The sequence below is a fragment of the Onychostoma macrolepis genome, chromosome 17 (assembly GCF_012432095.1).
Source record: "Onychostoma macrolepis isolate SWU-2019 chromosome 17, ASM1243209v1, whole genome shotgun sequence".
In the NCBI taxonomy this organism is placed as follows: Eukaryota; Metazoa; Chordata; class Actinopteri; order Cypriniformes; family Cyprinidae; genus Onychostoma; species Onychostoma macrolepis.
The window spans coordinates 16,694,231-16,706,931 of record NC_081171.1 but is presented as its reverse complement, the minus strand read 5'-3'; the positions used below and the strand labels follow the sequence as shown (position 1 = coordinate 16,706,931).

The following is a 12,701-nucleotide window of genomic DNA, read 5'->3' as shown; positions in this document are numbered from 1 at the left end:
CTTCATCAGAACAGAGTTGGAGAAATTTAGCATTACATCCCTTGCTCACCAATGGATCCTCTACACTGAATAGGTGCCACCAGAATGAGAGTTGATAAAAACATCACAATAATCCACAAGTAATCCACACAATCTAATCCATCAGTTAATGTATTGTGAAAAACCATGTAATGTGGGGAACAAATCCATCAAGATGTTTTTAACTTCAAACTGTCGCTTCTGGTCATAATATTGTTTTCTTCAGTGAAAAAGTCTTTTGTCTGAATCAGGAGAGAAATACGCACAGATTTACAAACTAAAACAGTTCTATACAAATATGTTGTATATTTTGATGGGAGAGGACAACTTTGGACAGACTTTTTCACTGGAGGAAGCCTTTTTATGGATTATGGATTTTGTTTATTTGGACTATGGATTTGTTTATTGAAAACACGCAGCTCTTCGCATCACATATGTTGTTTGAAATATTACAGTGCTTTTGTCACCTGTTTGGACAATCTGATGGCACCCATTCACAAGTGAAGTAATGGTAAATTTCTTCAAATTTGTTCTGATAAGGAAACAAACTCATCTACAACTTGGATGGCCTGAGGGTGAGTATTTTTAAGCAAATTTTCATTTTTGGTTGAACTATTCCTTTAATTATCGCCCCATTTGTCGTTATAAAAATGTTGTGGGAAGAGCAACCACAGCTGTGCAGTTCACCTTGAAATAAGTTACTGTACAATAGTGTACACTTCATCAAATATGAGTTCAAAACCAAAAGAAATCTTTCATAAAGAATACTTGTGAATTTTTTTCTTTTCCTTTCAATCTTCTTTCTGCTAAACGACTTCTTGAAAGCAGCATACCGACATCCGTCCTAGTTGACATCAGCCACGCTAACCTTCAAAGCTATCATATTGTCACAAGGACCTCTACAATGCTAAAAATAATCCTCTCTTTCCTTCACGTTCCCCGGTCCCCCCTCCTTTCCTTGTCACTTGATTGTGTTATTATTATGCTAACCAAATCCTTATAAATGTGATTTAAGGCTTGGCGGCCCGCGCTCTTGTTTTCCCTTCTGCTGTAGCGATTTATAGTGGCCCAGGAAAGGCCTCTCTAAGTATTCCAAATGTCCTGAGATTACAGCTGTTGCCGATGCCTGATTGAGGCCGACTGCTGTTATTGCACTGTGTTCTTGCTTGTACCCTGAGAGCAGTAAAGCATCAATAAAATCAAAAGCACCTGCATCTTAAATGAAATTTCAATTGAAAAACTTAACAGCCCTTCAAATTGCGGAATTTAACGCAGACCAGTAAAGCTTAAATAACACTTTGCCTCTGCAGACCGAAAGAGCGGGCGGCTGAGCCGAGGAAGGAAGGCTGGCCGGGGATGAAGTAAGGAGGGGTGGTTCGCGTTCAAGGTGACTTGATTGTCTCATGTGGTAAAATTATTTACAATTAAGGAATTTCTCCTGAGAGCCACATTGGATTTGCCGGCGAGCACCTATGCAGGCGTTTTGCCGTGGCGGCAGCCGTGAGCTTTTTCAGTATTCATGGACGCTCCTGAACCTTTGTGGTAATTGAATCAGTTAGAGTGCTGAGTGGAGCAAGCATAAAAACCTGTTAACCCAAAGGTCAGATCTGTGCATTGTTTATTTATCAGGAGGGAGAGGGAGCGAAATCGGCAGGGCCCCTTCACAGACACAGTAAAAAATTACCCCCAAAAATAACAGCTACTAGATGAATGGAGAAATCTGGGCCGGAATCATAAGCAGCGGCCGGCTGTGTGAACTGAAAATGGATGAAGCTTGAGTTAGGGTTAGGGATGACTAATGAGAATTAAACCTTGTTATTTAATGACGTCATTTCGTAATCGGTGTTATTATGATAAAGCTGATCTATTTAAAAAAGGTTAGTTTATTTAGATAAAGCAATGCGTTTAGTTAGTTGTACTACTTACTGAACACATAAAACATTAGTTAGAATGAATTGCTCCAGCTGAAAGCGCTGTTTATTTGCACCTACTGAATGTGTTGTTTTAGTATCCGAATTATGCAGATCATTTAATGTAACAAAATCTGTGCTGAGCGCAGTTTTCATGGTGTGAGCGGGACAGTTCTGAGTGTTTTGTTGTGAAATATGCGGTAGACTTCACAATTTGGCATACTTTATCACTCCTTCGTTCCAGACACCTGAATCAGCTCTTAAAAAATGCTGAAAGTTTGCATGTCTGGATGTATATTATACTGTTCTCCACCATTTCATTCATTTGATAAATATCTGCTTTCCATGATGAATAGAAATTATACACCAACATTCAAAATTTGGGATCGATTTTACTTCTTTTTTTTAAATGTCTTTTAAGAAGCTTCTTATGCTCACCAAGACTGCATTCATTTGTTTAAAAATACAGTAAAACAGTAATATTGTGAAATATTATTACAATTTACAATGATTTAAATTTATTTTAAAATTAAATGTATTCTTGTGATGGCAAAGCTGAATATTCAGTAGCCATTTACTCTAGTCTTCATTGTTACATGATACTTTAGAAATCATTCTAATATTCTGATTTGGTGCTCAAAAATCATCATCATTATTATTGTTATGTATGTTAAGAACAGCTGGGCTGCTTAATATTGTTGTATTTTTTCCAGCATTCTTTGATGATTAGAAAATTCAAAAGAACAGCATGTATTCGAAATAGAAATCTTTTGGAACATTATCAATGTCTTTGCTGCCACTTTTGATCAGTTTAACACGTTCTTCCTCAATAAAAGTTATAATTTCTTGTAAAAAAAAAAAAAAAATCCTGACCCTAAACTTTTAAATGGAAGTGTACACAAATGAGTCTAATTTACATTGCAGAGCTGTTTAGCACCTGGTTAAGTGAATTGTGGATGCTTAGTGAATAAGATGCAGGGTTTTGTGCTTAAATAACATTCAGTGGTGCCACTGTATAGTGAGTTTGCTCCATCTGTGTGCTTCCTCTCTCTCATGTCCCTTTTTTACATTATTAGTTTTTTTTTTTTAAGTCATTATCTTGCTGCTTGTTGTGGTGGCCGCTGAGCTTTGGGGAGAGAAAGCGTACATGTAGCCGGTTATGTCTCCTCTATACATAGTGAGTCAGTTGGGAGGTGATGGTGATGGGAGGTGGAAAGTGGGCCATCTGTGGGGAGACATCAGCAGCCCAGCACGGCAGAGAGAGAGCCAGTCACCTTGATTCACACGCCCTTGCCGGTACGCCATTACCGTGCTACCGTGGGATGTAAATGGAGGAGGAAAACATTACCTTCAAATGAGCTTTCATAGGGCCCAAATATCAATCAGACAGCCCAGGCTACAGAGCAGACAGGAGACGCTTAAAACGCAACAAAACAACTTCACTTCAATTACCACATCTCATATATTCCTCTAACTGCTTTCATTTTACCAAATGTTCAAGCTTTTTTACTTATCATTCTTCAGTTTTTTTCTGGAGTTTCCTAACAGTTCTGTCAGAAAAATGGTATGGGAAATTACCGTAATGTAAATCTGCATCCATATATCGGGCCTCACAGAATGAGCACAAAAAGTGCAATAAACCAATGTGACATTTTGGATCAGCATTATTCTGAAACCCAATAGCAGTGCTCCACATAGCAAATAAAGACAAATCATCAAAATAGCATTTTCTTGATTTGCATTTCCTGAAGGAAATGCCAGTGCTTGCAAAGCAGCAAAAGGTGTTCAGGTAATCTTAGGTTTTAGGCCTTGGCTGTGTTTAAATGAAATGCTGCAATTGCCATTGTCATGATGCTAAATACGCATTAGCACAAAAGATGATGTTTTGATTGTTTTTTTTTGTACACAATAAAAGTCAGTGGGATCAAATGTTGTTTAGACCCCCAACATTCTTGAATATATCTTTTGTGTTCCTCAGAAGAAAGTAAGTTACAAAGGTGTAGAACATGACGGTGAATAATGAAAAATATTGCTATTTTTCCTTCAGGGTCGGAAGATCTTTTCAAGCACTGTGTAAAACATGTGGTTTGAAGGTTCCTGTACACATCATTTAATATTCCGTTCAGTTGAAATAAAGTTCAAAACTTCATACTGTTTTATACCAGAGATACTGGCACAAGCCATCAGACATGAAAGAGGGAAGGAATGCTTGGGGATGTTGGCATGTGTTTTGGTATATGCATGTGTGGATGTGTAATTATGAAAATGACCCGAGCTGTCCGGGCTTGAAGATCCATGAAGGATTTCTTGATGTTAGTGCTGCCATGGCAGCTGTTGTTGTAACCACTCAGAGAAAATGACTGGGCAGGAAACTTAAGTGATTTCCTCCAATTCACTACAGACCCTTCAGAGGTTCGCCTTGCACATCGCTGATATCCCTTAGCCGCATCACCCCAACGAATAAATCCATAAATATAATTTCATATTTGCTTGCGATATGCAGCGGCTGACTCCGTCCTCTTTGGCAAATGAGCTGATTTGCACACCGCCTGCTCTACATTTTAATCCAGAGAATCAGGTTGCTCCAATCAGACGGTGTCCTTGTGCTGTCAGTCTCAATGCTGAGCTGTCAGAGCAGAGCTGCATCTCTCTGATCATGGAGATCGACCAGACTCATCAGTCCTTTGGTTCAAATCATTTAAAGACCAAATTAATTGCAATATTAAGATGCATGCATAGATGGATAGATGGGTAAATGGAGATATATATTATATGTCTTAAAAGTTTATTAGTAAATGTAATGCATTCAATATTATATTATATTATATTATGTTATATTATTGCTATTATAAATGATAAATCCTTAAATATAATGCATAGTGAAATGTATTTAATAATAATAATTTTTAATGTTAGAATATTTGTTATATTTAACAAAATATATTAGAATTTTAGCTTAGTTTTATCCATAAATAAAGATTGTATTACTTTAAAATATAATAAGAAAGTTTATAATAATTTGTATCTTATTATTTACTAAACTACATCCTTCAAGTGTGTGTGTGTGTGTGTGTGTGTGTGGGTGTACTTATGCTACATTGTAGGTGTACACCAAATGTCCCCACAAGGATAGGTAAAACATGAAATTTGACATTGTGACGAGGGAAAAAGAATGATTAAAAATAGTAAATGATGAAAGTGTAACAATGCAAACAGGTTTTCTGTAAGGGGTAGGTTTAGGGCTAGGGTTGGGTTAGGGGATAGAAAATATTGTTTGGTCTATAATCAGAATCAGAATTAGCTTTATTCGCCAGGTGTGCGCAAACACACGAGGAATTTGTTGTGGTTTTAAGGTGCTCCTGGTACATACATACATACAAACACATCTGACATGAGAACAGAAAAAACATTTAAATAGTAAGACTTAACAATGGATAATAATCAAAATAATAATAATAAGTATGAATCTGGAACAGTAGATTTATGTACAGATTTGTGCATTATTTACTCTATATACAGCTGTATAAATAAACAGATATGTATGTGTATTTACATAATACTTGAGAAAGAGGCAATAATTAAAGATGGAGGATGAATTACAGAATGAATTACAGAACCCCGGTAATGATTCATGTGTTAGCTGTTTAGGCTGGAGATGGCATGGGGGAAAAAACTGTTTTTATGCCTAGATGTTCTAGTGCACAGAGATCTGTAGCGTCTGGCTGAAGGGAGAAGTGCAAACAAGTTGTGTCCGGGGTGAGAGGGGTCTTTGATGATGTTACCTGCCCGTTTCTTCACTCTGGAGTTGTACAAGTCCTGAAGGCTGGGCAGGTGCACACCAATGATCTTTTCTGCTGTCCTAACAGTCCGTTGAAGTCTTCTTAGATCTGATTTGCTGGCTGACCCAAACCAGACAGTTATGGAGGAGCACAGAACCGACTCAATAACAGCTGAATAAAACTGTTTCAGCAGCTCCTGTGGCAGGTTGAACTTTTTCAGCTGACGAAGGAAGTACAACCTATAATAGAATAAAAGTAATAGAAGTCTATGGAAAGTCCCCACAATTCACAGAAACAATGTGTACTATGTGTACAATGTGTGTGTGTTTTATGCACCACTAGTGGCAACAAATTTATTACCAAAAATAATGATTGTTTCACGACTGATTTATTCAATATTAATTTTCTTCTTTCTTCAGGACCTGGATCTGTTGACCCACCTGTACTCTCTGACATCCAACCCAGAAGTGCTTCTGTCTCCTGGTCTCCTCCATCCCAGCCCAATGGCATCATTACCCATTATAACATCTACCAAAACCACCAGTTAAGTGCAAGTGTGCGAGGAAACAGCACCAGCCACACTCTTTCTCAGCTTACACCCTATCAGCAGTACACCATACAGGTGGAGGCTTGCACAGCAGTCGGCTGCACTCTTTCCTCTGAATCCCACTCCATACACACCCCTCCAGCCCCCCCAGAGGATGTCCCACCCCCGCAGCTTTATTCCGACACCCCCACCTCAGTGCTCTTGTCCTGGGCCCCACCACATCATGCCAACGGTGAACTGGACGGCTACATCATTGAGAGGAGAGTCATTGGCACACAAAAGATTTCTACTGTGGCCACTTTGCAGTCCAACCAGACTCTCACTTATTTAGACAGCTCTGCTACACTCAGCCCCTGGACCACTTATGAGTACCGCATTGTGGCGCACACAAGTCTGGGTGGATCCAATAGCAGTGAGTGGGAGAAAGTGACCACCAGACCTTCAAGACCTGCAGGACTGCAGCCACCTCATGTGCTGGTTTTGGGACCAGAGTCAGTGCAGGTACATGGAAAATCAGTTTACATATTACTTAAAAGGATAGTTCACCCAAAAATGAAATTTACTTACCCTCAAGCCATCCTAAGTGTATATGACTTTCGTCTTTCAGATGAGAACAGTCTGAGTTATATTAAAAAATGTCCTAGATCTTCCAAGCTTTATAATATCTGTGAATGGGGGGTCAAGATTTTGAAGCCCAAAAAAGTGCTTCCAGCCATCATAAAAAGTACTCCGCGTGACTCCAGGGGTTGCCTTCTGAAGTGAAGTGATGCGTTTGTGTAAAAAAAAAAAAAAAAAGAAAGAAAAGAATATATATAAACATAACATTTTTCTTAAATATATACATGCATGTGTGTATATATACATAATAAATATACACAGTACACACATATATTATGTACACAAAAACATTTATTTTGGATGCGATTAATTGCGATTAATCATTGTCCAGCACTAAAAAATATAATTTTTTAAAACTTCATAAATCATAATCTCTAGCTTCCGTTAACTGTGATACACGCGTTCGCTAGAGAGTGGCAATCCAGTGCATGATGTAGGACGTAGTGTAAGCTCTGGTGAGAATATGCTAGTCTCATGAGAACCAAGTTTTGTTTACAGCAAAGGAAAGCCAGTCTCCTCTTGGCTTATATATAAATATAAGACATTGTTTTCCAGTCATCATTTTGTACTTCTGATTTGTGACCGCTACACTACACCCAGTGTTGGGAAGGTTACTTTTAAAATGTAATAGGTTACAGATTACAAGTTACCCTACTTAAAATGTAAAAAGTAGTGTCATTTTTCAATTACTTTATTGAAGTAATGTAACTGATAACATTTGATTACTTTTTGATTACTTTTTTGAAATTTCAGTGTTTTCAACTGTTAATCATTTTTAAACATGTAAACCAGGCAGGGTTAACCTTACAGTAGTACTGAACACTGATTACTGTCAGACTTTCAAAATCCTTCATCACTTGAAGTAAGATTGGAGGCAAAATATCTTCATTTGCACATAAATGTGTCTTGGTTGTGCGTAGACACAACTACCCTTTATCACCCAATGATAAAAATCCATTCACTCCTTTCTGGTAATGCGCCAGCGAATACATCTAAATTCGTTTGTGTCTGCGCAAATCATTTTGCTCCTTTGCTTTCTGAATGCGGGACAATTCAAGGCAGGTTTTGTTAAAAAGTTCAAACTCAAGGATGGATCAGTACCCATTTTTCGTGATCCAGATGAACTTCCGGAAGTACTAAGTCTTACACTTTATTATTATTATTTTTTTAATGATTATTTGCTAATCACCTTTGCTCTTCCATGGAAGAGAGGGGCGGGGGTGAGCAGAGCTCATTATCATGTAAAGAGATATGCACCGAAACGAGTCACTGTGAATGGAGCTGTTTTTGACAAGGTAAAAAGGGTGTTGTTTTACACGACCACTGGGACCATTTCAAAAAGACCCTAAATCATACCAACTTGTGGAAAATGGGTATCCGATATCCCCTTTGAAGCACAGCCACCACAAAATCAGACTTACTTTGAGATCATTCTGACTCAGAATTTCTGAGGTTAAATACATATTTAAAATCATAACAAGAAATAGTTTAATAGCTATGATACTGTTTTTGAAATCAAATCTTTGCATAGCTATGACAGGAAACACTGGAATCTAACCATTCCTTTGAAAAAAAAAATAAAGCATTTACATAAACCCATGTAGGAAATAAAGAGTTATCAAATAAGCATGTTATAAACTCCTGAAACATTGTAATTTTAGAGCATTCACAGCAATTTATGAAAGAAATCAATTAAATCTGTATGTGGGAGTGTGTGTGAAAAGAAAAGAAAAAAAATCAGATGTAACCCCCTTAGTAATCCTTAACATTTCCATAAGTAACTGTAATTTAATTACACATTTTTTCTCAGTAACTGTAACTGATTACAGTTACTTTTATTTTGTAATTAAATTTACGTAATTCTGTCACATGTAACTAGTTACTCCCCAACACTGGCTACACCTACGTCCTATGTCATCCGCTGGAATGCTACTCTCTCGTGTATGCAAGTACGACAGTTAATGAAATTACGGTTTATATAGTTTTAAATATGGATATTTTTCTTACACAAATGCATCGGTTTGCTTCAGAAGGCCTTTATTAACCCCCCAGAGCTGTGTGGAGTACTAATCATGATGGATGGAGGCACTTTTTTGGTCTTCAAAATCTCAAACCCCACTCGCTGCCATTATAAAACTTGGAAGAGCCAGGACATGTTTTAATATACCTCTGATTGTATTCATCTGAAAGAAGAAAGTCATAGACACCTTGGATGGCTTGAGGGTGAGTAAATCATGAGGTAATTTTCATTTTTGGGTGAGCTATCCCTTTAAATGAACATGTTTGGGTGTCTCTCAATCGTGTCCCACCCTCTTGTCAGCAGGCTGTAGTGTCTTATGCCGCCTTTTCACCAATGAGGTGCAAATGAGGTCTTTGCTGTGATTGTTAGTGAGAAGCTACAGTATTTCTTCCCATTAATGCCACACCCAGAGCATCCATCATTATTCCAGTTACACCCTCATGCTATGAGAACATTGATACGCATGGTTTCCAGGTCATTCCAGAGCTGATTATTAAGGAACAGCCAATTAAGTTTGTCAGAGTATTGTGGAGAGCCCGCATGAATGTGCCCTTGGTCATCTAGCTAACGCTTTAAAGATTGTACTTCTTTATTTTGTGTCTGTAAGATACATAAAGCATGCCAGACCTTATTTGCACTGACAAAGTAGAGTGTTTTGAGGCAAACTGCGTAGACATCCCTGTAATTCAACAGACACGATACTCAAGAGGGATAGGTAGCTTGCAGTCTTTTGGCTGGTTTACAAGTTGGATTTAAGGGGCGTTAATGTAACCAAACAAGCTTTGCAGCTTAGATCCTGCAGTGTGTAAATACACCCATGCACCCCCTCTCTTTCTCTCTTTGTTATTTGTTGTGTGCTAGTGCCAAGAAACATGGACAGAAATGCTTACCACTTCAAACAAAGGCGCCATTTGCATAAACTTGCTTGAATTATTCATTTTCCCCTAACCCCAGGTTTAGTGTATTGTAATACCATTATTATTTCATTAATTTGTTAACTGCTGCATTTGTATGTAACTGGATGAGAACTCTTCTACATGTAAAAGCCAAAAAACAACTGTTTGCATTAGCATACGCTATATTAAATTGCTGTTGAGATGCTAGCAGTCTCTGTGGCACTCACGGCAGACTCTTCGTTAGCAAGTGTTGATGATTTCATTTCAGTGAGATGATGTCCCTACATAGGCAACTGCCTTCTAAGGCTGCATACTGACCATCATGAAGATGATTTGGAACGCTCTAGAAGATTCAGTATATTAGAATGATTTCTGAAGGATCATGTAACACTGAAGACTGGAGTAATGATGCTGAAAGCTGAAAATTCAGCTTTGCCAACACATAAATAAATGACATTTTAAAATAGAAAATATTTCATTTTAATTGTAATACTATTTCACAATATTGTTTTTTTTTTCTGTATTTTTTATCAAATAAATGCAGTCGTGGTGATCTTAAAATATATTTTTTCCCAAACAAATCAAAATAAAATAAAATAAAATATCTTACCAACCCCAAACTGTGTATGTGCTGTAGGTTATCTTAAAATTAGGCTGGATAAAAAATGCCTTCTAAAACAGCCTTCGCTCCTGCTTAACCTTTTAATATCCATTATTCTAACTTTTCTATCATAACTAATCCTAACTCTTTAACATTTATCCAATCTACCGTTTCATTTCCTCTCCCCAGGCATGTACAATAAGTTTAATGTGTCCGCCAAATGCTGATGCCTCCCTTGCTCCAGAGACAGTATGTGCAGCAACAAGTAGCGTTTCCTATGCAATTCCATTAGGATTTCATTATGATCTCCAGGGGCTGAGGCCTCTTTTAAATGTAATGAAAGGAATATTCTGTCTTGGGTCAAAGTCAGGGTGCCTTCGCTTCATCACATGACGTCGGTTCCACAAACTCATCGATCTAAAAGCCTGAGATGATGTGTTGTGATTTTGCGCTGGACTCCAGCCCTTCTCTGAAGCCTCAGACACGCTTGTGAAACCATTTTAGTTTATAACTACATGACCACAAGGACACTCTGATGTCTCTGATGTCAAGTTCTTCAGTGATACTAACAGGTTCAAACGTATCCTGTGTTTTACTGCAGGTTACATGGACCGCTCCACTCATACCCAATGGAGAAGTTGAGCGGTACGAGATCCGCATGCCTGATCCACGCATCTCGCACACCAATACATCTGTGCTCAACCATACTGTTACCAACCTGCTGCGCTACACCAACTACAGCATCACCATCCTCGCCTGCTCAGGAGGTGGAGGCCATGTCGGAGGCTGCACTGAGAGCCCTCCAACGCTGGTAACTACATTACCCACAATCCCAGAAGGTCTGCCATCCCTGTCAGTAGTGGCGATCAGTGAATCTTTCCTGGCTGTTTCATGGCAACTCCCATCAAGGCCGAATGGGCCCAACATAAGGTAACCAATTAATTTTATATCTACGTATTATATCTTAGTTTTCTGACACACATTTAAGTAGTGTTACTAATGGAATGAATGAATTTGTTTATTTTGAAGTGTATTTATTTTATTTGAAGTGTATGCATACAGCTGTGAAATTGTTGTTAAAACTGTTGTAAAATGTCTTTTTTTCTTTTTTATTTATTTAGTTGTAGTACTAGAATTATAGTAAAATGTCTATATATTTTATTGTTTATTTATTTATTCATTTCTTTATTTTTATTTAGTTGTAGTACTAGTATTACTATATTTGAATTATATACAGTAGATATGGTTGTAAAATGTGTGTTAAAATTTGTGTTTACATTCCTAAAGTAAAACCAATCAATTGATTGAAATTTTTATTAATTAATTCATGTATTTTTCACTACTGTCTAATACTACTACTACTACTACTACTACTAATAATAATAATAATAATTATTATTATTATTATTATATTTGATCTACATAGATATGGTTGTAAAATGGATGTTTAAATGAATGTTTACATACTTCAAAGTAAAATCAATTGTCACCACAATTTGGAGTAATTCATATGGTAAAGAAATTTCTAAAATCTCTTGGGAATAATCCATAACTCTGCCATTTTATATGAGAACAGCAAGTGTCTCCCTAGGTTGTGAAGGGTGAGGAACAACGTAAAAGTTCTTGTTCTCTCTCACTGTATATTTTAGTCTGTTTTTGAGCTGATTAGGTGGTAAATAAAGGTCTGTTCACGGCGGATGATTAAAATTCATGACTACTTTTCCCGCTGCTGCTCTGTTTGTTTAACTAGGCTTATAAAGCGCACATTAAGCTGAGCTCTCCTGATTACAGGCAAAATTAGCATTACTGTTGAGGGAGAAAGAAAGAGAGAGAGAGAAAAGACAAAAGCACAAACCCAGCGAAACAGCGGTGCGGGTGAAATGGCAGGAGGATTGTGGGAGTGGAGCGGGCTCTGATTATCTGGCTGTTTCCGCTGCCCTCAGATTTGAGCTGTTGAGACGGAAAACCCAGCAGCCCCTGGCCTCCCGTCCCCCTGAAGATTTGAATCTGTGGTACAATGTTTACGCAGGAACCAAATTGTTTCATGAAGATAAAGGCCTTAGCAGGTGAGATTACTGAAATTAGCTTTAATGCAAACTTTGCTTGTGTGTACAAAACTGTTTTTGTGCACCGATGCCATCTTTTTAATGCTGTTCAAAGATACTTTGAGCAAATATTCCATAGAATTAAATTGTTTTCAGCTAATCTTTTTCTGGCACTCCTTGTGTGTATGCTGAAAGACTCCAACATAAAACCCCCAAATGTTTCCTGTGTATCACAGGTTCTGTCATTTAGATTCGTGTCTGACTTCA

The 12,701-nt window shown here is 37.7% G+C and overlaps 1 protein-coding gene across 1 annotated transcript in view; it reads left to right on the top strand.

Moving 5' to 3' along the window:
- The window catches only part of ush2a (Usher syndrome 2A (autosomal recessive, mild)), a 220,568-nt gene that overhangs the window by 129,137 nt on the left and 78,730 nt on the right, over nt 1-12,701 (top strand). Inside the window, exons 42-44 of the mRNA XM_058749724.1 lie at nt 6,127-6,755; nt 10,991-11,319; nt 12,333-12,455. Coding sequence (XP_058605707.1) covers nt 6,127-6,755; nt 10,991-11,319; nt 12,333-12,455 — 1,081 coding nt within the window. The remainder of the gene's footprint in view (nt 1-6,126; nt 6,756-10,990; nt 11,320-12,332; nt 12,456-12,701) is intronic.